The sequence below is a fragment of the Pieris brassicae genome, chromosome 10 (genome assembly GCF_905147105.1).
Source record: "Pieris brassicae chromosome 10, ilPieBrab1.1, whole genome shotgun sequence".
Lineage (NCBI taxonomy): Eukaryota > Metazoa > Arthropoda > Insecta > Lepidoptera > Pieridae > Pieris > Pieris brassicae.
In genome coordinates, this window is record NC_059674.1 from 17,391,285 (window position 1) to 17,412,361 (window position 21,077).

Here is a 21,077-nt window from a genome sequence, read left to right on the forward strand (position 1 = left end):
CCGTAAGCATTTTTTATAAAGTGTATGGTTTCGTGTATTGTACACGTTTTTGTAGACGTACGTTTTTGTATTACCAGTCGGCAGTGTTCTATTTTCTGTGGACTGACATGTCAATTGTCAAAGACATTATTTACTATTAGTATTTAAAATTTAGAGCTTTTTGCCCGATTTCAGTTCCCACGGGCTACGGCGTGCCGCCCTTTTACATGTCTGGGTTTCAAAGTTAATTATTTAGTTAATATAATTAAATCAGTTAAATTTAAGATACAATACCAAATGTAATTTTTCAATTGCATCTTTCGGTTCGGTTGCTTCACCAAATTAAAGACCATGTAAGATAAACTTAAAATATAAATTACTTTCATTATTATTAGACATAGTTTATGGACACATAAGTTTTTATAACATCAGAACATACACTCGTTTAAGTCATTATAAATCGGCATTTATCTAACCTAACAAAAATTGTATGCCTAGTTATTTTTATAATACAAAGAATGTATTTTGTAGCTGCGTTGGTCTCAATAGATATTTAAAAGCCACTAAATGAGTTCTACAGTACCTGGAAAATTTAATCATAATAAAAACATAAGCATGCATGACAAAATTCTTATATCACTAGTCTCCACACTATGGAGTCTCTAGGGAATACCTTATTCAATGAAACCACTTGCATAAATATGTCTAAATCATGGAGTGATTGGTCTTCATGGGATTTAAGTTTATTTTTACTGATATACAATGTAAATTAAAAAAAAATATTTTACAGGTCTCTTAATCATAGTAACTTAGTTCAACGAACAATAGACTTGAATTATGCAAATAAAAAACGCACAGGGTCTCTGAAATGGATATTTGTAAATGCTATATTTCTTTTAGTATTTACCTATGATTTGTGAGTATAAATATTTAAAAATGAATATAATACATTAATAAATTGTTAATATTTACAAAAATATGAAAAGCTATAAATTCTGAAGATGTAATTATGTCCTGCACTTAATGGAGCCTTCATTATGTATCTCAATCACTACTATGTTATTTACCATACTATCTCATGGGAATGTGTACAATTTTGCAGATCATGCAAGTGTCCAGGCTACACATCTGTATTTCACTACATAGAGATGGCTTGTGCGGGTGTGGTTGCAGCCAATCTTATCCAGCACCTAATTCGGCTCTTGCCACGCCGAGCTCCACCTATCACTCTAACCCGCAACCAACAAAGATTATTAGGACTCCAGCAAAGTGATCTTGGTATATCTTATTTTCTTTGACACTTTTTTTCTTTAATATCCACCTTTGTCCAAAGATATATAAATATTATTTTATTAGTTCTATCTACAAAATTTAAATTAGGGAGGTACTCAAGGCCACCCTATTATTATAACATATGTAATATAAACCATGATCCATTGATTGTTTCAGACTCATCATTCATACTGTCAGAGAGCTTAGAAAGATCAGTTAATGAGAGTGCAGCAGAAGATAGCTGGGTGGGGTCTGATGCAGACTTATCTCTTTCCCCAAGGACCTGGTCTTCACCCACTACCAGTTCTCCTAATCGGACTTCACCCTCTGCTACACCACCCTCAACAACACCACCATCTTACTCACCTACACGATCCTATTTTGACATAGATAACAACAAAGACTGCTTTATTTCTGACAAAAAATCCCTTGACAAATATCTAAAGTGAGTATCAAAAGTAACTTTATTTTAAGTTTGAGAATAGCTCTACTTAGTTATGTGTTAACTAAGGACAGGAACCTCTCAAAGCATTTCAAAATTCAAAACAGAATTCAAATATTGCTTATTTGATCAAACTATATTGTAACTATAAATGTTTTAATTATCCCTTTTATTAAAAAAATCAGAGAGATCGAAACCAGCACTACAACAGAGGGAGGGCGCAATGACAACTCCTGGAGTACAACGGCAACCACCCCCCCATATGCTGCTGTCACTCCAACTTACCAGCTTGCTTCAGTGGACACTGGTATTTTCTTTTTGTAGGATTTTAATATTTAGTTTTTTTCATAATCCATTTTACTAGTGTACAAGGTAATATTGCTAATGAGTGAGGATTTTTTAAAATGTTTTGGCTCTGCTCTTACCGATAAAAGTATGCTATTTATTTAAAATGCACATTGCATTATGTGTAGTAATTTTTTTCTGCATTTTATCTGTAGGACGCAATGCATCAACAGAGGAAGGTGCTATGGCAGGCGCTCCTCAGGTGTGGTGGCAGTTGGACTTGGACCCGCGTCGACTTACACAGTTCAACCTTAATTTACGATTAGTAAGTCATAAATTTTTTGATCCTTTTAAAAAACAATTTTATTTACATAGTATTGTTTTTTGAAACTTAAATAGTTTTTCTTTTTTAAAAGTTGCATAGAATATGGTTAAGTCTTATAAGAAGATCACATGTAAAATTGCCTGTCTTGAGCATGAAAGATGGAACATGAAGAGCCCTACTCACATAATATTTTGTCTACAGTGGGTCCACGTGACAATCTTAGCCCGACTTTTAGAGGAGCTGCGTCGCGCAGACGAGACCGTCCGTCGTGCAGGAGTGGCGCCAGCGGGAGCGCTATTAAGTGGGCGTGTACCCTTGGACCGCCTCCGCAACTTGCCCGACCTAGCGCCATTATTGCCATTCCTCGAACCGTTCCCCGATCAGCGCTATCTGCTGCGACGCCTTCGCGAGCTGGCTAGTGGTGAATGCATGAGTGGTTACCGCTGGAACACCGGTGGAGCCGACTGGGATGACGCCAAGCCCACCGATGCAGAACTAGTGCTGCATTTAGTTGCCACTTACCTGGACGTTCAGGGTGGAGCTAGCGCCCGGACGGGCCCGCGCCATGTCGAAGGTGGCTGGGGTACGGAGGAGCTGGGGATAAGGCGGGTAAGCACTAAGCCGGCCCACTACGCCCTGTTATTGGGCGGACAGCGTATTGAGGTACCGCGTGGTCGTAACAATCTTCTGCATACGCTGCTGTGTCTTCTGGCCGCCGCAGCCAGACGGACGCCACCCGCTCTCGCAAGAATGCATCTTGGTCCCGCCGGACTTAATATGTTATGGATCATTGGACGGTGATCTAAACAGTGACTTATGTGTTTTTTACTTAACATGTACATGTAGTAATAAGTATTCTATTAATAAACTTTTCTAATTAAGGTTAATATTTTTACTTATGGTTTGACTAGTTTATTTTTATAATTTACCATGAAAGTAGATTTTGGACTGTACTTAGTACATCATCAATCCCTTTTTTACGTACTGCCCAAAAACAACTTGAAAGAATATTTTTACTAGATTAAAACATGATCAACTATTACATTGATCCTAAACAAGTTAAAAGTTCGGTAGATTGTAATGTAATAACTGTGTATGACAGCACTGATATATTTTACTTTTTATGTTTTTAATGAGTATCATTTTTTTTAACAAGTTATCTAATAAAAAACAGTTAAAGCAAATCACCATTAAGTCAATGAGATGCCCAATGTGTAGTATGTCTAAGTGATTTAAATAAAAATAATAAAACAATACAATATTTTTAGTATATTTTTAAAAGCATATCGAAATACTATATATAAATAAATATCTTATAAAATAGTTCTGGTTGAGAGAAATTGACTGTTAGTTTTCATCATTTAAAGTTTGTGTATCCTCAAGGTTCTGTCTTAATGCAGACTGTAATGCATCAACAAAGTTAAGTAAATTTGTTTGCCTCGTGGCATACAATGCGCGTGCTAAGAATGGTAGGCGTCGTAGTGAACGCGCCGACATTTTGGCAGCGGCTGCTGCACACGCTACTTCACGTAAACGTAATGATGAGCGAGAACCTTCAGTGTCTGAAAAGTTTGCTGTCTCTAACACTTGCAAGCCAAACAAAAGGTCTCTGGGAACAATTATTTCATGAGCCATTAATTCTTCACAACACCCCTTAAGAATATCATAGGCAGCACGAGCTGATGGAGGCCCCACCAAACGTTTAATATCAGCCCTATCAACAAAAGCCACATCAATAGCCCCTGTAACATTGGATGTAGTTAAAACTAATACATTAGGGTAACGTTTCAGTCTATCTAATTGTGTCAGTATTGCATTAACAGCTCGAATTGAATCTGAAGGTTCAAGACCTGCCATAGCTGCACGGCGTGCATGTGCTAGTGATTCTATCTCATCAATCAGGATACAAGCGAGCAAACGTTTATCCTCAGCGATTTCTCTGATGCGGTCAAATACTTTAGCAACAAGCTTTCCACTTTCAGAAAACCATTTTGAAAACAACCCATGACCATTAATTTCAAGAAGATGAGCGCGTGGATATCTGTCAGCCATTCGTATAGCAAGTTTCTGTGCAAGAGCACGACATAAGCTAGTTTTTCCTGTTCCAGGTGGTCCATGAAGCAATACCACTCTGTTACAGCCAATTATATTGGGATTCACACATCGGTCGGAAAACTCAAAAGCAGTTTCAACAAAACGCAATGTCTCTTCTTTTAGTTTTGAATCATAAATAAGGCTTTCCCATAGTCCATGAAACTCTTGAGTTGGAAGTGCCCATACGTCTGCCGCGTGTATATCTTCACCTGAAGATTCGTCCGTCATAGTGTCTGTCTGAGATCCAAATGTGTTTAGCGTATAAACATGATAAATTATTTCACAATCTGTCATTGTTACTTCTGTGTCGTGTCCAATATTGCAAAAAGTTACGGAGAAAACATGACTTTTAAGCTCTTGACCTTCCAAATCTGTTTCAGACAAGGTTAAACCTGGCTTCAATGAAGTGAAATTGCTTAAATATGAATGCACAATTTCTATTATATGTTCCACAGTAGCAACGCTTTGATTTCTTTTCACCACCTCAACGTGGAGAGGTATACCCAACATTTTAACGGTTTAGTTATTGTTTTTAATACATATTACGCTTATATATTAGTATTTTTAATTATTAACTTTAAGCACAGCTTTAAAGTTATTTTACTATAAATTAAAATATAAAAACAAAATAGTAGAAATAACTGCCATTAACGTCAATAGCACAGATCAGGAAATTCGAACTTCAAACTCCAAAGTAAAATATATACTAGTTTCTTTTTTTTCATAATGTTATAGGAGGCAAACGGTCAGGAGGCTCACCTGTGGTAAGTGATAGATTCTACCGTCCATGGACATTGCCAGAATGATTGCCAGCCTTAAATGTAGTATGCTCTTATCTTGAAGGACAACAAGTCGAATTGCTTCAGTGGGCAACATAGTGGTGGTGCGTGGCAAAAAATGCCTTTAGAAACGTTTAGTTGTGGAACGACAGACGTCAAGGTAATTTGGATTGGTTTATATTCTTCCTTGGCCTCCAATGATAAAACTTAGCTGCAGGTATAAGTCTGAACAACACCTCTTAACAGTCTTCGTCGTAAATGCGGTAGACAATGCAGAGAGACCCCACATCTCAACAACGAATGGTTGTCGACAATTTGAGTCGTTCTTCGTTAAATACGGACAAGCAAGCTGGTACAGTGGTGCTCCCGCCCAGAGGTAAAAAGTACCCCATGTGGGGAATTTGCGCTTTATAGACTTGCAAGCAGTGGCCCAAAGTGAAGTATCGTCTCGCCTTGCTGAGTACACCAAGATTCTTAGAGGCTAATTTTGGCCCTTCCAAATGGCTACGCAACTGAACGTCATTTGATATGACTTCTTGAGGTTAAATTGGACTAGATTTAGTCTACCCCAATCCGAGACTCCTCTCCCGAGATTCTTATTCTTCCGATCTAAACGAGCTTAATAAACTGGATAGTTTCCAAAATTTCTGTATCCGCTTTATATTTGGCCTGTGACAGCACGACCATATCTCTCTCTGCATTCCGTAAACGGTTTGGCTGGTCACCCATTCGTCAGCGACGTGATGCTCACGATCTCCATCTCCTATATTCTATCTCTCTTCAAAACGATTTCAAATTCAAAAATTTTTGAAAGCCCATAGCCCATAAGCTTTTGCTCTGAAAACTATATTCTTGAAATCCCGTCTCACAATTGTTTTTTAATATCCTGATCACATATTTCTGCAACGATGTGTTCATTACATGCAGTACTCCAAGTTCTACTTCTTGAGCACATAAATACAGAGCAACTACATGTCGTAGTTGTTGTAAAAAAAAATACAGACCATGTCATGGTTTATAGCACCGTTCTCTAATCTATAATGTATTTTGACATTTGTAGATTATTGATTTGACTATCTCGAAAAAAGTAGGTATTGAATAATTGTATTTGTGTAAAAATTCAAATACATAATAAATGAATTATTTACAGAATTTTTATTAAAATAATAATTTTTTTTTCAGTACTGAGAAATGTATACAGAGATTTTATTGTAATCATTTAAAAAATATCGTAAGTACATTACCGTAACAGATAAATCATGTAATGATTATCAAGCACATCACAATATTTGGTTCTTGGAATCTCATGAACTATTGGCTAAGACAAAGCTGAATAATCTTCGTGTATTTAATATGCGGCAATAGTTTATTAAAGTCGCGATGGCGGCAGACACCGCTGTAACATCCAGTCCCGAGGAGACCCTTGCATCCCTTGTGAGAGAAGCAGAAGCGCTTAAGCAAAAGTTGGAAGAAGAACGACAGAAATTAAACGATGTTACATGTAAAGTATAACTTTCTTATACTATTATAGTTGCATAGGAAAAACGGTTTCAAGTTATGATAATAGTTTAATTTTTTTAGTATCATGTGTAGCAGAGCGCCTGGAGCCTATAACAATAAGTAACTTGAAAGTACGGCGCATCTTAAAAGGACACCAAGCTAAGGTCTTGTGTTGTGACTGGTCACCAGACAAGCGGCACATTGTCTCTTCATCTCAGGTGTGTAGTATATCTATTAGATTTAGATGACTTTTTTTCCATATTTTATTGCATTGGTTTTGGCTCAACTCTCTAGTAAAGCAAGCAAGCAATCTTCATGTAACTATAAGGCAGAATTTAAATATATTGTTGCTACTGTATTTGTTTATTTAAGGTATGTAGTACTAAATCTATGATATATGTTATAAAGTCTTTTATATAAAACATATGAGATTTTAGGTAACATAAATTTTACAAAAAAATATTAAAGAACTCAATTAAAATTAAAATACTATTTTGTTAAGCAGTAAAGAAATGACCAGCAAACAACGGATTAATTTTGAGATAGGCACTCAACTCTGCTTTCTTTAAAACCGATCAGCGCACTACCGAATTTATCTGGCTCCGGATTAGTACTGTTTAATCTGTTAAAATCACAAAGAATTTGAAAGAGGTTTCGGTAGTCTAATGTCTAACTATAGTTTTGGCCTGACTAACAAGAACAATTTTAACAAGGTTTTGACATACTTAAATAATTTTATTTAATACAACAACTTAGATTGAATCAGTCTACCCTTTTATATTTTTATGTGAATTACATAATTAATAATCCTTTGTGTATAGGATGGCAAGCTGATAGTGTGGGATGCATTCACCAGCAGCAAGGAGCTTACCATTTCTATGCCTAGTACTTGGGTGATGGCTTGTGCATATGCCCCATCAGGAAATATGCTTGCAGCTGGGTTAGTTAATTTTACTAATATTTCTATTAATTTTTTCAACTAATTTAAGGCCCTAGAGTGATCTTCATTCATATAATGGTCCTTAGTATTTGATCAATGTTGGGTAAATTTTTATGAAATTAATTTTTAGTTCAATTTAATATCTCAAAAACGCAAAGGTTTGTATAAGTTTATGTATTTCAATTGGAGTACTTTTTCAGAGGCCTCGACAACAAGGTGACCGTGTTTCCACTGGGCGGTAGTGGTGAGGAGGAGCCAGCAGCGCGCAAAAGAACTGTAGCCACACACACCTCATACATGTCGTGCTGCCTATTTCCCAACACGGACCGGCAGATGCTCACGGGCAGCGGCGATGGAACCTGTGCGCTGTGGGATATCGAGTCTGGCCAACTCTTGCAAAGTTTTCAGGGACACGGCGCTGACGTGACGTCTATTGATCTAGCGCCAAGTGAGATGGGTGACACCTTCGTGTCGGGTGGATGCGACCGCGCCGTGCTGGTGTGGGATATGCGATCGGGACACGCCGTGCAAGCGTTCGATGCACACCAATCCGATGTCAACAGCGTGCGCTTCCACCCAGCCGGTGATGCGTTAGCCAGTGGCTCGGACGACGCTAGCTGCCGGCTGTTCGACTTGCGGGCTGATAGGGAAGTGGCGCGCTATGGTCGCGAGAGTGTGATCTTCGGAGCTAACTCTGTGGAGTGGTCGGTAAGTGGCCGCGTGTTGTTCGCGGGCTACGGGGACTACACGGCGTGCGCCTGGGATGCTCTGCGCGGATCGAGGCTGGCGTTGTTGCCTGGACACGAGCACCGCGTAGCTGCGGTACGCCTTGCGCCCGATGGCACAGCTCTTGCCACAGCCTCTTGGGACGCCACGCTGCGCATTTGGGCCTAGACAGCAATGACTACCACCTCAGATGCACTGTTCAAATCACTATTTCCACCTGAATGGCTCAGGCCGACAAGCTTAGAAATATCCTAATTTACTATTGGAAAAATTTGACATAATCACATGTAATGTTTTCTTGCCTGTCAGTTTTAACTAGATTATCCTGTTATTAATAGTTTGTCCCTTCATATTATCATGCCTAAGGTGACACTGAAGAACTCTTCTGATTCAAATTAGACATATATATTACCAAGTCCTCTCAATCATTCAATATTTAGATTTGTCAATAAAATATCATCTTTAACATTATTATCTGGTAAGCATTTACAAATTTTAGTTGTTTATTTGATTTCAATAATAAACTCTATTTTAAACATTAAAAATCTCGTTATATAGATTAAAGATCTGTGTCTGTGAATCTAATAATTCAAAATTGTTATTTTCTGTCAATTGTCACAAGCTAAAAAAAAAAAATTTTCTGTGTCCAAAATTCTCTCTGTAAGTTGCTTAATATCTCTGGTCTAAATTAGTGAGACTTTTTGAACATTCCTCTTTTAGTCAAATGTTCAATTTCATAGCATCTTTACCTTTATAGATCCACCAAAGTTTCAGTTGTGTTGTTCTTTTTACTAGTGTAATAATAAGTTAATATTGTGAGAGAATCTTTGTTTTTGTATGATAGTCTAGAGATAGCCAAAAACAATGTGTTTAAAACGTGAGAATTGCCGATTAAGTCGTAGTTTTATTATAATTATAATGTTTATCTTTAGTAATTTAACCCGATAAAAAATATATTAAAATACTTTTGTCGTGAATTGTAGATCTTCATATAATGAAGGAGTCGTAAAACGTAATTCAGATTTTGACAATTACATATATTGTTGAAACTGAAAAGTACTTAAATTTCAATAGCAAGATATTGCGGAAATCATTTGGGCGTAAATGAATTCATGAGCAACTGAATATAAATGTTAATAAATCAAGCGATTACTTTTTTAATATCTATATGATGTTAACTGTGTTCCTGAATCTCTCGCAAATATATATGTTTCCTGTGTGTTTCAGACAGGCTACGCTAAGCCAAATGTAACCAATAAAGATTTGTTACCTATTTTAATGATTATTCTGTATTGTATATTTTAAGATTTAAACAATGTTATAAGAAAAGCCCAGTCATGTAGTAAAAATAAAGTGAATGTTGAATAACTTATTTCCTTTATCCCCATTTTTACTATATAATGTCATTAGGAATTTCTGGTTCGAGGAAGGCTACGAGTGAACCCTATGGAATAGTTACTCTACTTATACAAAAATTACAAAGAGGTAATCTGTTAAAGAGCAGTGTTGGCCTAGTGGTTTCAGCGTGCCACTCTCATCCCTGAAGTCGTAGGTTCAATCCCCGGCTGTGCACCAATGTATTTTCTTTCTATGTGCGCATTTAACATTAGCTCGAACGGTGAAGGAAAACATCGTGAGGAAACCGGCTTGCCTTAGACACAAAGTCGACGGCGTGCGTCAGGCACTGAAGGCTGATCACCTACTTGCCTATTAGTTTAACAAATGATCATGAAACAGGTACAGAAATCTGAGGCCAAGACCTAAAAAGGTTGTAGCGCCATTGATTTTTTAACCTCTTATAGAGAAATTCTTTTACCAATAGATTTCTTCGTTAATAGAGGCTTCAGAGTTCAGAGTGTCAAAGGCTTCATATTAACCAGAAAAATGACACATTATTGAATTTTAGAAAACAAAGTTGTAGAACGCGATGCCTACAAAAATTCTGTGACGGCATACTTTTTACAGTTTGCGACAAACTCAAAAACTGCTGCATGAAGTTTTATGTAAAGTATTGTGGTTATCACTAAAATCCAGCATGATTGGTTTCCGTATATAATTTTCAAGGGTGACTGTTGGCCGTGCGAAGCCGGTTAGGTTACCTAGGTTTACAAAATTTTAAGAATTAAAAGGTTCATATAGACTTATTATAGTCCTTTATTTACGCAAGTATTGACCTCGACACGTAACTTGGAAAGTTTTTACGAGTTGGGGGAGAGTTCAAGCATGTATTTATTATACAATAAGTATACGAAAGATGGTAGGGACTTTGAAGACAATAATCAACTATTCTTGCTTATTTTTTTGCTGAGTACTACCACAGCATTTAAAGATAATATATTTAGTGGATTAAAACGCTTTTAACTATCAGAATTTTAAGACTGCGTGCTTAGTGTAATCGAGGCTATTAAGTTGTTCCTGCGTTTAAAAATGGAACTCTACTATCTACTAATGGAACATTAATTTCTTTTAAATCGTATTTGGAGTAACTGGCATTTTCCTTCATCTTCATCATCAGTAGTTAGCTAATTCAGGAAACCTTTAGTTTTAGTTGAATATTACGTCTTAAAACCTCTTTCACCAGACTTAAGAATTTACTAAATGATTTATAACTAGACATTTGACTTCTCGCTCTTAATTCGAAATTCAAGTCGTTTAAATGTCTAGTAACTTAGTAATGAAAATATACGTTTTATCTTATTACTCCGGTGTATGAGTTTTGCGTCAGAGTTTGAGCAAATACCTAATAATAAACAATATCATTAGGATCAACTTAATATTTATCAGGGTGAGGTGACGCAGGCGCAAGGCCGCGCCATTTGTCGCATTGCGTATTTGAACATAGTCGCCAATGTATGATTTTTGGAGCCAGATAAAAAAGAAAGATACGGCTGTGTTAGCAGTGATTTTTATTAGCTGGTTAATTTACGTGAAAACACATGATTAAGTACACTACTATAGGTGTATGATGAGGCTTATATTATCTGTTTTGTCGAGTCAAAACATAGAATAAATTTTATTAGAACATAACATTTACTATTATTAATATATACAAATTCGAATGATGTTTTCTAATACACACACTAAATAACAGAACATATTTTTTGGTAAATCACACAATTTATGCTTAAAACAACAGTATGTACTTATATACTGATGGAAGGAGGCGTGCTCTGTCGCTTCCTCTCCGCGCACAGACCACAACTTACGACTTTTTCCTGGAAAATAAAGAGGAGTTCGTTAGTATGGGGCATGTTAGGAGCAGCAGCAGGTGAGGTAGCGAGGATGCTCACTGGTCGTGGTTGTCCGTGTCGGAATCGTCAAGGTCGGGCTTTGTGCGGCGTTTCTCGTACACGAGAATGATGGCGCAGAGTACGAACACCTCAGCGCAGATTCCGAGGAAGGGCCAGAGCGCCGCGTATTTGTCCTTGACGCGCAGCAGAGTCTCGGCAGGCGCGAACGCGTCGAGAGCTTCGCAGCGGTAACGGCCTGCGTGGGAGCGTGTTGCGTCGGGCAGCACTAAAGTGCCGTCAACGACTCCTTGCTCGCTGTCACTCAGATTAACCCCGGTCACGGGCTCGAAACGCGCACCTTCTTCGGTCGAGTTGGAGTAGCTCCACACGATACGTGGGTACGGTTTTCCGAGCACCTTGCACGTCAGTTTGAGCTTCTGGCCCTCGACTACGTTGCTGTTGGCGGGTAGTTTGAGGTGAGGACGGGCCCGGACAACCCAGGTAGTCGCGGGTGATTGACCAGGCAGCGAGCACGAGTAGTTGCCGAAATCATCTTCTGCGGCACGCTTGACGTGCAACTCTATTCCGCCGCGTTCTAAGGTGTAGCGGTCCTTCATTTCCCAGACTTCCTCGAGTGCAGTGCCGTTCTTCTGCCAGGCCACGGCACCACCACCGGCAGCCGCGTCACATCGTAGCGTAATATTGGAGCGCACGTCGAAGAGTATATCTCCGCTGTCACGGAGTATACTGCCGTCTCCTCCGCTCACCTCGCTGACAGACGGAGCGGCCTCACCTGCAGAAATGTCACTATTATTATATACTCAATAAATCCTCAGCACTATCTACTGGCTACCATTCGACAGTAAGCAATAAAAATAATAATATTGAACGATGAACGTATCTATATATGTTTGATGTATAGATGTACCGAGGTGTATTCTATGTAGTATATAATTATGTAAAATGGGTATTCCAATAAATTTGCTAAATTCAGTAACAATATGTGATTTTAAAGGTTAGTAATAACTTAAAAAATAAGACTTAAAACTTGATAAACATAGTATAGCAATATTATCATTGATTACATTTAGATATAAAATATTTATTGACTTTGTCTCAAGTTTTCCCAAGGTACTTTATAAGGTTAATGTTTTAGATTTGAATTAATGATTAACAATTAATTAACAAATCAACACTATTAAATGAGATCTACATATTAATTAAAAATAAAACTACACCAATTCTCTACATGAATTAATACAATTTTGTCTTAAATTATTAAATAACATTAGCTTTATATCCCAATATATTACTTAAGGATAAAAGTAGATAACCGTTTAGTAAATATTTAACTATAGTTGAGGACCATAGTTATATATTAGAGTTAAAATGTCTCATTGTAATAATTTAGAATTCAACAAATATGGCACAAACTCATTAATGTCAATTAAACAACTTGTAGACAAATAACAGATGGACAGCAGACTACATAAAAATAAAATTAAAGTCCCTTGGTATTTGAATCATTAACAAATAAAAAATATATATTCAATATGCTTATGGTATAAGATTTTAAAGTAAAAACATAGTTATATTTTTTTATGATGGTATTCATAAAGATCAAGAAGGGTTGAAAAATAAACAGTCTTTTATACATTTTGTAAAACAAATAGTTCAAACTGTTGTTTAAGTGTTTTTTATTTTATTTATGACAACAAAATTATCATTGAACTTTGAATTCTATTCTATGACCAGGGGTAACCCCAATTTTAGGTTAAAATGAGGGAAATAACCACTAGTTAGTTGAATCGTTTTCTTTAGACAGCTGACAATAGGGACTTTATTATGAATTCAGAGACTAATGAAACCTCATAAAAATGTCAACTGCAGTGTGATGTTGAACAAACATAGTTTTTATTCAAACTGTTTTAAGCATGTGTTTTAAAACAACTTGTTTTTATCATGCCAACCCTGTGATTAAGTAATAATTTTTTGTGCAAATGATAAGCTTTGTAGTAGATTAGATATTACTGCAAATTAATTTTCATAAGAGAATTAATAGCATGCTGCAATATAACAAAAAAGCGACGAGCGCACGAGACTCCTACTGACATTGATGCTAGAATAGAGAACGGAGCACTATGATACAGTTACTAATACGAATGATGCCAACCTAAATAATACTGCGAGGACTACAATTACTCGGTGAGCACGAGACTAAGGCAAGCGAGAATAACGAGAGAGGTCGCATCGTGAGAATACCGGGCGCGGCGTGTGTGGCTGCGGGGTTCGCGTGCACGAGTACGCGGACGCGCTGGTCGCGCTCGGGTGAGCAGGTGTAGAGCCCGGCATGGTGAGGTCGCGCAGCCGACGCTCGCAATCGCGCACGCAAGCGCGCCTCGCCATCTTCCTCCTCAGCGCGAAGACCGGGCGGCAGCGGGCCACCATCGCGTCGCCACTCCGCTCGCTGCTCGGCGCGAAGTCCGCACTCCACAGTCAGCGGAGCGCCGATCGCCACCCGCACCACCGCCTCGCCCGCTGCGTACCCGGCCCGCACTTTACTCACCCCTATACGCCCTACACTCTCCCGTGCCACACTCCCCGTATTGACCACACGAGAAACCATTTAAGGATATAAAATTATATGATATTTAAGTAATGAAAGGTTAACCTCCTTTAAAAGTGAGACCTTGAATATATATTACGCTTTTAATAAATATACAGCAATAATGAGCTTCATTGACTTGTAACAAATCCTGGTTAGGAAAATACATACATTGTGTAGTATAAAATTTCATAATTTTATTAATAATTATACTACATTTAATATGTAGATATTTTAATCAGCTGTAATCTTCTTACAGTGTAAATAGTAGATATGGGAAGCATACTTGTCATTGAGATTAAAGATATAAAATTATCATTTGTTCACTGTGGTGTGTGTTGGTCTTACAATTATATTTGTACATTATTAGGTTCCTATGTACATAAGTATATAAATGGGACAAAGTCATTACAATAACAACTTAAAGACATTTTAAAGAAAACAGTTTAGCTAATTGATATAACTTGATTACAACTATATTTAGATAGTTGTAATATGTATGAAAAAGTACTTTTCATCTGTTTATAATTGGTCTTTATTGTTCTTACAAATGACAAAATTACCTTCTCATAGTCAGATATTTGAAATGGGACTAAAATTAAAGCCTTACAATAGCTGACTAAAATAGAATAGATTAGACAATGAAGTAACCATCTTTTGTAGAACGTACTTTAATTGAATATAGCGACATTATGACATCACCTATGTGAACCAATTTGTCTCAAATATCGATCCGCTGATAGCGGGAAGAAGCGCATGCAGATGGTACAATCCAACTCTCAAGAGAAGATAAACATCCATATCAGCTAGTCTACCGAACCCAAAAACGAGGCCATCGACTTGTAACATTAATTTTATTAATCAAGAAAATACTCACTTGTGGATTCCGACGACACAGCATTTGCTAAAAATAGAAATGCTAGAGAAAGATACACAGCAGTCCGAACCATCATTGCAGGGATTAAGCTTTTAAATAATTGGTAAACAATTATATTTTGAGAGTTATGTCAACGCCCCGATCCAAAGAACTTTTAAAATCACAATGAAATGATTTTTGGTCTCATTACAAAAACTAGAATGAATGCGTCAATTGCCTGCGCACCGTAACCACACTCCACAGATTCAAATTCAATAAATTCTACGCCTTAATTAGGAATGTCAATTTTGACTTTTACTTAAAACTGGCATAAAGTTTAAACTATTGCCATTATAAAAAATAAAAAAGCTCTTCGTTACATTTTTACTTAAAAATCCTACGATCTGACAGAATCGTTTTCAAAACCCAGGCACAAAGGTAAAACTTTTTTTATATATTATGGCAATAGTTTTAACTTTATGCCAGTTTCAAGTAAAAGATTGGGAAACAACACGCGAAAAACATAAACAAACACATCAAAAGAAAGCAAAGGGATAAGCTAGTTAAATAGGTAAAAGTATCAAAGGAACTAAAGGTTGAATCCGTGCTGCCAGATCAGAGGATTTCCCCCTAGATTTAGGGGTTTCTCAACCGAGTAAGGGGCAGAATAGGGGCAAAGAATATTTGGGGGTATTATTATGGAAAATGTCATAAACACGACAGATACAATTGCTTTGCTATTGTATATCACGTTCCTGATTTTGGACCTAAATTTAAGTACTAACAAATCATAAGAATAGGGTCCGTATCGTTAACCTTACAAATTGTATATTCGTTTAACCAAAAAGCGAAAAAAACTTGAACCTGTCAATACGTTTTCTATTACTGACACTTTGCGTAATGCCTTTCAATTTCCACCAATCCCCACATGACGGCGGCTTTAAAGAATCGCGCTATGGCACATGCCACCATTCGCTTAGTGAGGGCATCCTAAGGGATTACTGGGAGGAAGAGACCGAGACCACCTGGCAACACTGGGATGAATGTCAAATATTTAGTTTGCCTTTTTGTTAAATATTTTTAAGTTACACTAATACACTTCTCTATGCAGGAATTAAGGAAAGGGGAAAAAATAAACATTTCCCTACTACATTATTATTCTTTTTAATATGATTGCAGGACTGACCATGCTTTCTTTTACCTGTTTCTGCCGTTCCAGTTAATGCTTCTGTTAATAATATGGAAATTTGGGAAAAATTAATTGATGCTTGTACAAGTTTCAAAGACATTATCAGTTTTAAAAAGGCTATTTCTTCTGCCCGAATTGTACTTTCAAATGACTTAACTGTCTTTGAATTAGGTAAACATGCATTTATATTTGATTTTTATTTATAACAAAGAATGGTTCCTCAGAAGTATAAGAAACTTTTTAACAAATTCTCAGATTGGTTTGTATCAACTTTGCTCCATCGACCAGTTAATCTCCTAGGCACTCTCCAGGAGAAGCAGGGAGACTCATTGTGGATTGAATCCATTGTGGATGCCCTGGCTCTGCTAGCAAATTTATTACAAACTCATAATGGATTACACCATTATTATCATCAGATTGTGCAGGTATTGGATACTATTATAGTGCATGCAGCACAACTATAACAATGAAAAGGATTTAAAATATCTGACATTCAAACATGACTACTTAAGATTCAGAAGTAACAGAAAAAGATCCTTTTGATAATTATTCATTTCTTTGGCCGTTTCAGGCCTTTTGTTATTTATTAAACTATTTCTCTGTGACCTAAGGGCAGAAGAAAATGTCTTGAGTATCTGTTGTGTGACTATGTGACATAATGTGAGGGCTTCCCATAACCATTACAACATGATGTAGGTGTGTTCAATGGTATCCAATGGCGCCAGCCGTACTCCTGCGTTAACATGCTTGTTACACACTAGTCACCATAGCGCCGCTAGCGCTGCTAACTTACAGCATCTAATTGCTGAGTTCGAGTGCCCTCGTGTATCAAGCCGTGGCCCACTTGGACTACTTATTGGTAAGTTGATTTAGTGGCCATTGATGATTATTTATACTAAGTATTTCTTGTGATACATATGAACTTTGAATGTATTTTGTTATGATAGGAATTCAAAATGTTCACTACAATACAATTCAACACAATATTTTAACGTCATGGCTGCCAATTAAGAGTTTAACAGTAACCTTTTCTTTTTAAATAAAAATACATACCAATATAAAGGTAAAATTGAGCACTAGTTTCAATCCAACAGGGTCAATTTGCCGGTCATGGCCGCAAGTAATAGAGGAGCAAGGTGAGCGAGTATGGCGGGTTTTCCTACAAGTATTGGAAGATGAAAAGCTGTCAGGGACTGCCAGAGCAGCAGTACTGGAAGGCGCAAGTGGCATATTATCAGCATGTGGGCCTGAGCTGCCCACTGCTGATCTTTTAGGATTCTATAACCTGCTTCGTACCGCTGTATTTCTTCACCCACGATGCCTTACTGGTATTTTGCATAAGCATTTTGACTAAAACTAGCCAAGTTATTAAAGCAATCAAAATTATATTATTATTTCTTCAAATTCAGATATGTCTAAGTTATTTTAATAATATAAAAATGATTTTAAATAAGTTGGGTTTTCGCAATATACTTAAACATTCAATCCGTTTTGCTAATGCTAATACTAAAGTGATACTCTGTTAAATATGACACTTATTTATATTAAAATTGATTGAATCAATTATGATGAATAATAAAACTTATAAAAGGCGATACTATTGTCTTTTGTTAAAATAGCTTTTACACATTAAGAAAAACACTTTTTGAACGGATTAAAGCTATGTATTATTATTAAAAACTGGTCACGGTTGTCACGGACCACGCACGCAGAAAATCACGCGAAACGTCGGGGAAAAAAATTCAAAATTTAGAATTATGTAAATAATTATAAGTTTTTAATAATAATACATATCTTTAATCCGTTCAAAAAGTGTTTTTCGTATAAAAGGCGAATTTTGATTTGATGCTAATATTTAGATGATTGTAAAAAAATTGTATTTGATAGCAATTATTAATTTGAATAAAGGTGTTATGAGTTTCACTTGCATAAATATATGTATTTAAATCAATTAAATCCAATTTTCGAGAATTGATTTTCATGCATATCTGGTCTATATTTCACTGTGTGATCACATTATTGTTAAGTTTGTTTTCGGTTCTGTTACTCCGCAGTATGCATGCGCATTTTACGGTGTCATGTGGCGCTGTTCAGCGAGCGAGCCAGTGAGGATACAAAGTTGCGAATGCGTTTATGGGAACTCGGGGTCGAACCTGCGTACCTCGCGCTTTCCGCCATTTACCACCATTTGGCACGCAATAGTCAGCTATATACTACGCTGGCAGCTGAGGTGGTAAAGTATGCTGGAGCCACGCAGGCTGCCGCGCGCGTTGTTGCCTTGCGAGCGCTTCACGAGCTACATACATTGCCGGATAGCAATGTAGCCTCACCTCTTTGTTACATACATGTTCCTAAACTCGAGTGCAAGCTGCGGGGAGACCTTCAAAATGATGACGTTGTACTAGTAAGTTCGTGTTTTATATTTTTTATTTGGGTATTCGTTTATAAAATAATGTTTATTTCATTAATATGCTCTAACACTTGATATTTTTTTACGTATATCCCTTACCCGGGAACGGCTTGGATAAGGACGATGTTTTGTATTTACTCATAAATAATTAAAGGCTAAAAATGTATTGATAAGTGACCTATTAGTACTTAATATAAATAATATAAAGTTATTTTTCTTGGTAACTTTAACTTTGAACCAACGTCATCAATATCTATGCTCTAATAATCTATGCCACTCACCCCCCCAAGTCATAAAACCATCTATCTCTTTTCCTCACAGTGTAAACACAATTTGTCAGAAAGAGACAAAAGAGTTCAATTAGACAGACTTAATTCAATAGTTTTAAGAATATAGATTTCCCTTATAATAGTAAAATAGACAAATGTTACCTTGTAGACTTGAGAGTCAGGTAAATATTGATAGACTACCCGCAAAATAGCAATAAATTCAATGGCGTATTCCCGAATCACTTCACTCCATTCCAGTATAAGACTCTCCAGTCCTGGAATAAAACCATAATATTCAATATATATTCATTGGTACGAAAGTCTACCGTTAAGTTGTAATACTGTAATCTGTAGATATAAAAAAATAAAATATTTAGGAAAACTCTTTTTGTATAACAAAAGCTGAAGATGTCATACTCTACTTGGTATTTATGTATATATGGCGAGCATTTTGATTTAAATAAAGCATCGTCGAAAACGTTTAACTATCTGTCTGACCGAGAGCCAGCGTGTTGATTAACAATGTAAAACAAGACTCCGCCATGATTATTTCATTTGTTATTGGTATTTCGGTGTGATCGCGAAGAACTGAGAGCTTGGAAATTCCTTGTTTTGTTTTATTGTAAATGGTTAGGTTAGGTTAGCCTCGTTGCCTAGGAACGTTTAGGAAACTCGTTAAACGTTTCGTTCACTCACTTGTCTGACGGAACTTTAGCGACTTGATTGAATATCGATGTTAATTAACTGTGTAGATTTTCAACTAACTCTCAGATTTAACATATCCATACTGCGACATATATGTCGGAGAAACACCTTCCCCAGTGACGTCATCAACAGTGATTGCAGATTTGGTGGGCGTCATGAGGGTAAAGCGCGAGCACAAAACACGACGATTGTAGTTTTCACAATATTTTATTTACACTGATGATACACTGATATTTTATGGTAGTTATTAATAATAAATTATAAGTTTTAAGACCGAGCAGTGAGTTCAATGCACCAATCTAGCGACCAAAACTCAGGGATCCAACTCGATCCGTCTCCACTTCAAAAAGGCCCCGTAACAACCAACGGACTGGCCTATATATAGATGGCGCTTCGACCCCACTCGAGCAAAGTGCTCTGCTCTCATTGGTCGTTTGTTTAATAACGATTACAATCTTATAAATTAGAAAAACGTAACTAATTTTAACTAAAATCACTAATTTGTTAACACATGTTTTAGGTTTTATAATATCGTAAAATCGCGTATTAAGTTAAATTAAGATTAATGCAATCTGTTTAAATGATAAAGAGAATTTAATGTGTTATTGTACAATCAACAAGCAACTCGTTGAATGGCTTCCTCCGACATATATCATTATTAGTGATAATTTTATAATTTTTTTTATATATCTTGTCTTTTGCTGGAATTACTTTTGGTGACTAGGTTAATTCAGATTTGTCCATAGATAGCGTGGTGCATAGAAACTGGGGTGTCTGGTGCATCAGAGCTCGTCAGTGCTTGGATAGAGCGAAATACTCCGCTACATTCTAGCAGAGAGCAGCAGCTGGCGCGAGCTGTCCTAGCTGCACCTTATTCTTTGAGAAAGGTCTGTTAAGACAAAGAAATTTGTATTTTTAAACACACCAATTTGACCAAGGGTCCTTTGAGAAAAGAGCGTACCAATTCTTAAAATGCAGGCAGCGCACTCGCGAGCCCTCCGGCATTGAGAGTGTCCATGGGCGGCGGTGTCACTTAACATTCTCTCTAGTCCGTTTGCGGTACGTTAAATATCTGTACGTTTATACAGTAAATATAAATTTATATGTAGAATTAAAATTCTTCAAAACTAACTCTAATATACCAGTAAAAATAAAATCAGTGGCGTTACCTTTTTAGGTCTGGGCCTCAGATTTTTGTATATGTTTCATGATAAATTGTCAATCTTATTTAATAGGCAGTTGGGTGATCGGCCTCCTGTACCTGACACACGCCGCCACACGATGTTTTCCCTCAACGTTCGAGCAAATGTTAATTAAATGCGGACATAGAAAGAAACTGAATTGGTCAACAGCCGGGGATCGAACCTACGACCTCAGGGAAGAGAGTCTAAAAATATAAGCTAGTAATCATTAAAGAATGACAGTTTTTTTTAAAATTATCTTCAAACACACTTGGTTGTCTCAGTTCAGA

At 36.9% G+C, this 21,077-nt stretch overlaps 5 protein-coding genes across 9 annotated transcripts in view; 3 read left to right on the forward strand and 2 right to left on the reverse strand.

The window, feature by feature from the left end:
• Nucleotides 1-143: 143 nt before the first annotated feature.
• On the forward strand, nucleotides 144-3,205 carry LOC123715686 (transmembrane protein 209). Its single transcript, XM_045670911.1, has 7 exons — nucleotides 144-332; nucleotides 770-895; nucleotides 1,082-1,257; nucleotides 1,429-1,696; nucleotides 1,879-2,000; nucleotides 2,194-2,303; nucleotides 2,505-3,205. Coding segments are annotated over exons 1-7 (1,404 nt in total). The 5' UTR covers nucleotides 144-330; the 3' UTR covers nucleotides 3,105-3,205.
• A 375-nt stretch (nucleotides 3,206-3,580) lies between these two features.
• Nucleotides 3,581-5,076, reverse strand: LOC123715710 (pachytene checkpoint protein 2 homolog). Its single transcript, XM_045670953.1, has one exon. The coding sequence runs from the start codon at nucleotides 4,905-4,907 to the stop codon at nucleotides 3,651-3,653; it is 1,257 nt and encodes a 418-aa protein (XP_045526909.1). The 5' UTR covers nucleotides 4,908-5,076; the 3' UTR covers nucleotides 3,581-3,650.
• Nucleotides 5,077-6,227: 1,151 nt separating this feature from the next.
• LOC123715478 (guanine nucleotide-binding protein subunit beta-5) lies at nucleotides 6,228-9,707 on the forward strand. Its single transcript, XM_045670499.1, has 5 exons — nucleotides 6,228-6,263; nucleotides 6,359-6,677; nucleotides 6,758-6,894; nucleotides 7,498-7,616; nucleotides 7,817-9,707. The coding sequence occupies exons 2-5, from the start codon at nucleotides 6,557-6,559 to the stop codon at nucleotides 8,508-8,510; spliced, it is 1,071 nt and encodes a 356-aa protein (XP_045526455.1). The 5' UTR covers nucleotides 6,228-6,263; nucleotides 6,359-6,556; the 3' UTR covers nucleotides 8,511-9,707.
• Nucleotides 9,708-11,231: 1,524 nt separating this feature from the next.
• On the reverse strand, nucleotides 11,232-15,313 carry LOC123715257 (basigin). Of its 2 annotated transcripts, none has more exons than XM_045670208.1 (3): nucleotides 15,055-15,313; nucleotides 11,633-12,365; nucleotides 11,232-11,557 (listed from the first exon to the last, which is right to left on the reverse strand). In XM_045670208.1, the coding sequence occupies exons 1-3, from the start codon at nucleotides 15,128-15,130 to the stop codon at nucleotides 11,545-11,547; spliced, it is 822 nt and encodes a 273-aa protein (XP_045526164.1). In that variant the 5' UTR covers nucleotides 15,131-15,313; the 3' UTR covers nucleotides 11,232-11,544. The 2 variants fall into 2 exon arrangements, with proteins under 2 accessions (XP_045526164.1, XP_045526163.1); XM_045670207.1 differs by lacking the exon at nucleotides 15,055-15,313 and adding an exon at nucleotides 13,835-14,213.
• Nucleotides 15,314-15,415: 102 nt separating this feature from the next.
• The window catches only part of LOC123715256, a 75,240-nt gene continuing 69,578 nt past the window's right edge, over nucleotides 15,416-21,077 (forward strand). For 3 of the 4 annotated variants that reach the window (XR_006754411.1, XM_045670202.1, XM_045670204.1), the window contains exons 1-6: nucleotides 16,044-16,393; nucleotides 16,478-16,647; nucleotides 16,919-17,081; nucleotides 17,317-17,550; nucleotides 18,277-18,626; nucleotides 20,353-20,493. Coding sequence is in view for 3 of the 4 variants with exons in the window: in XM_045670202.1 (XP_045526158.1) it covers nucleotides 16,273-16,393; nucleotides 16,478-16,647; nucleotides 16,919-17,081; nucleotides 17,317-17,550; nucleotides 18,277-18,626; nucleotides 20,353-20,493 (1,179 nt within the window). In the remaining variant the exon portion in view is untranslated. Of the gene's footprint in view, nucleotides 15,472-16,043; nucleotides 16,394-16,477; nucleotides 16,648-16,918; nucleotides 17,082-17,316; nucleotides 17,551-18,276; nucleotides 18,627-20,352; nucleotides 20,494-21,077 lie in introns of those variants that run through there. The other variant, XM_045670203.1, reaches the window with a different exon arrangement.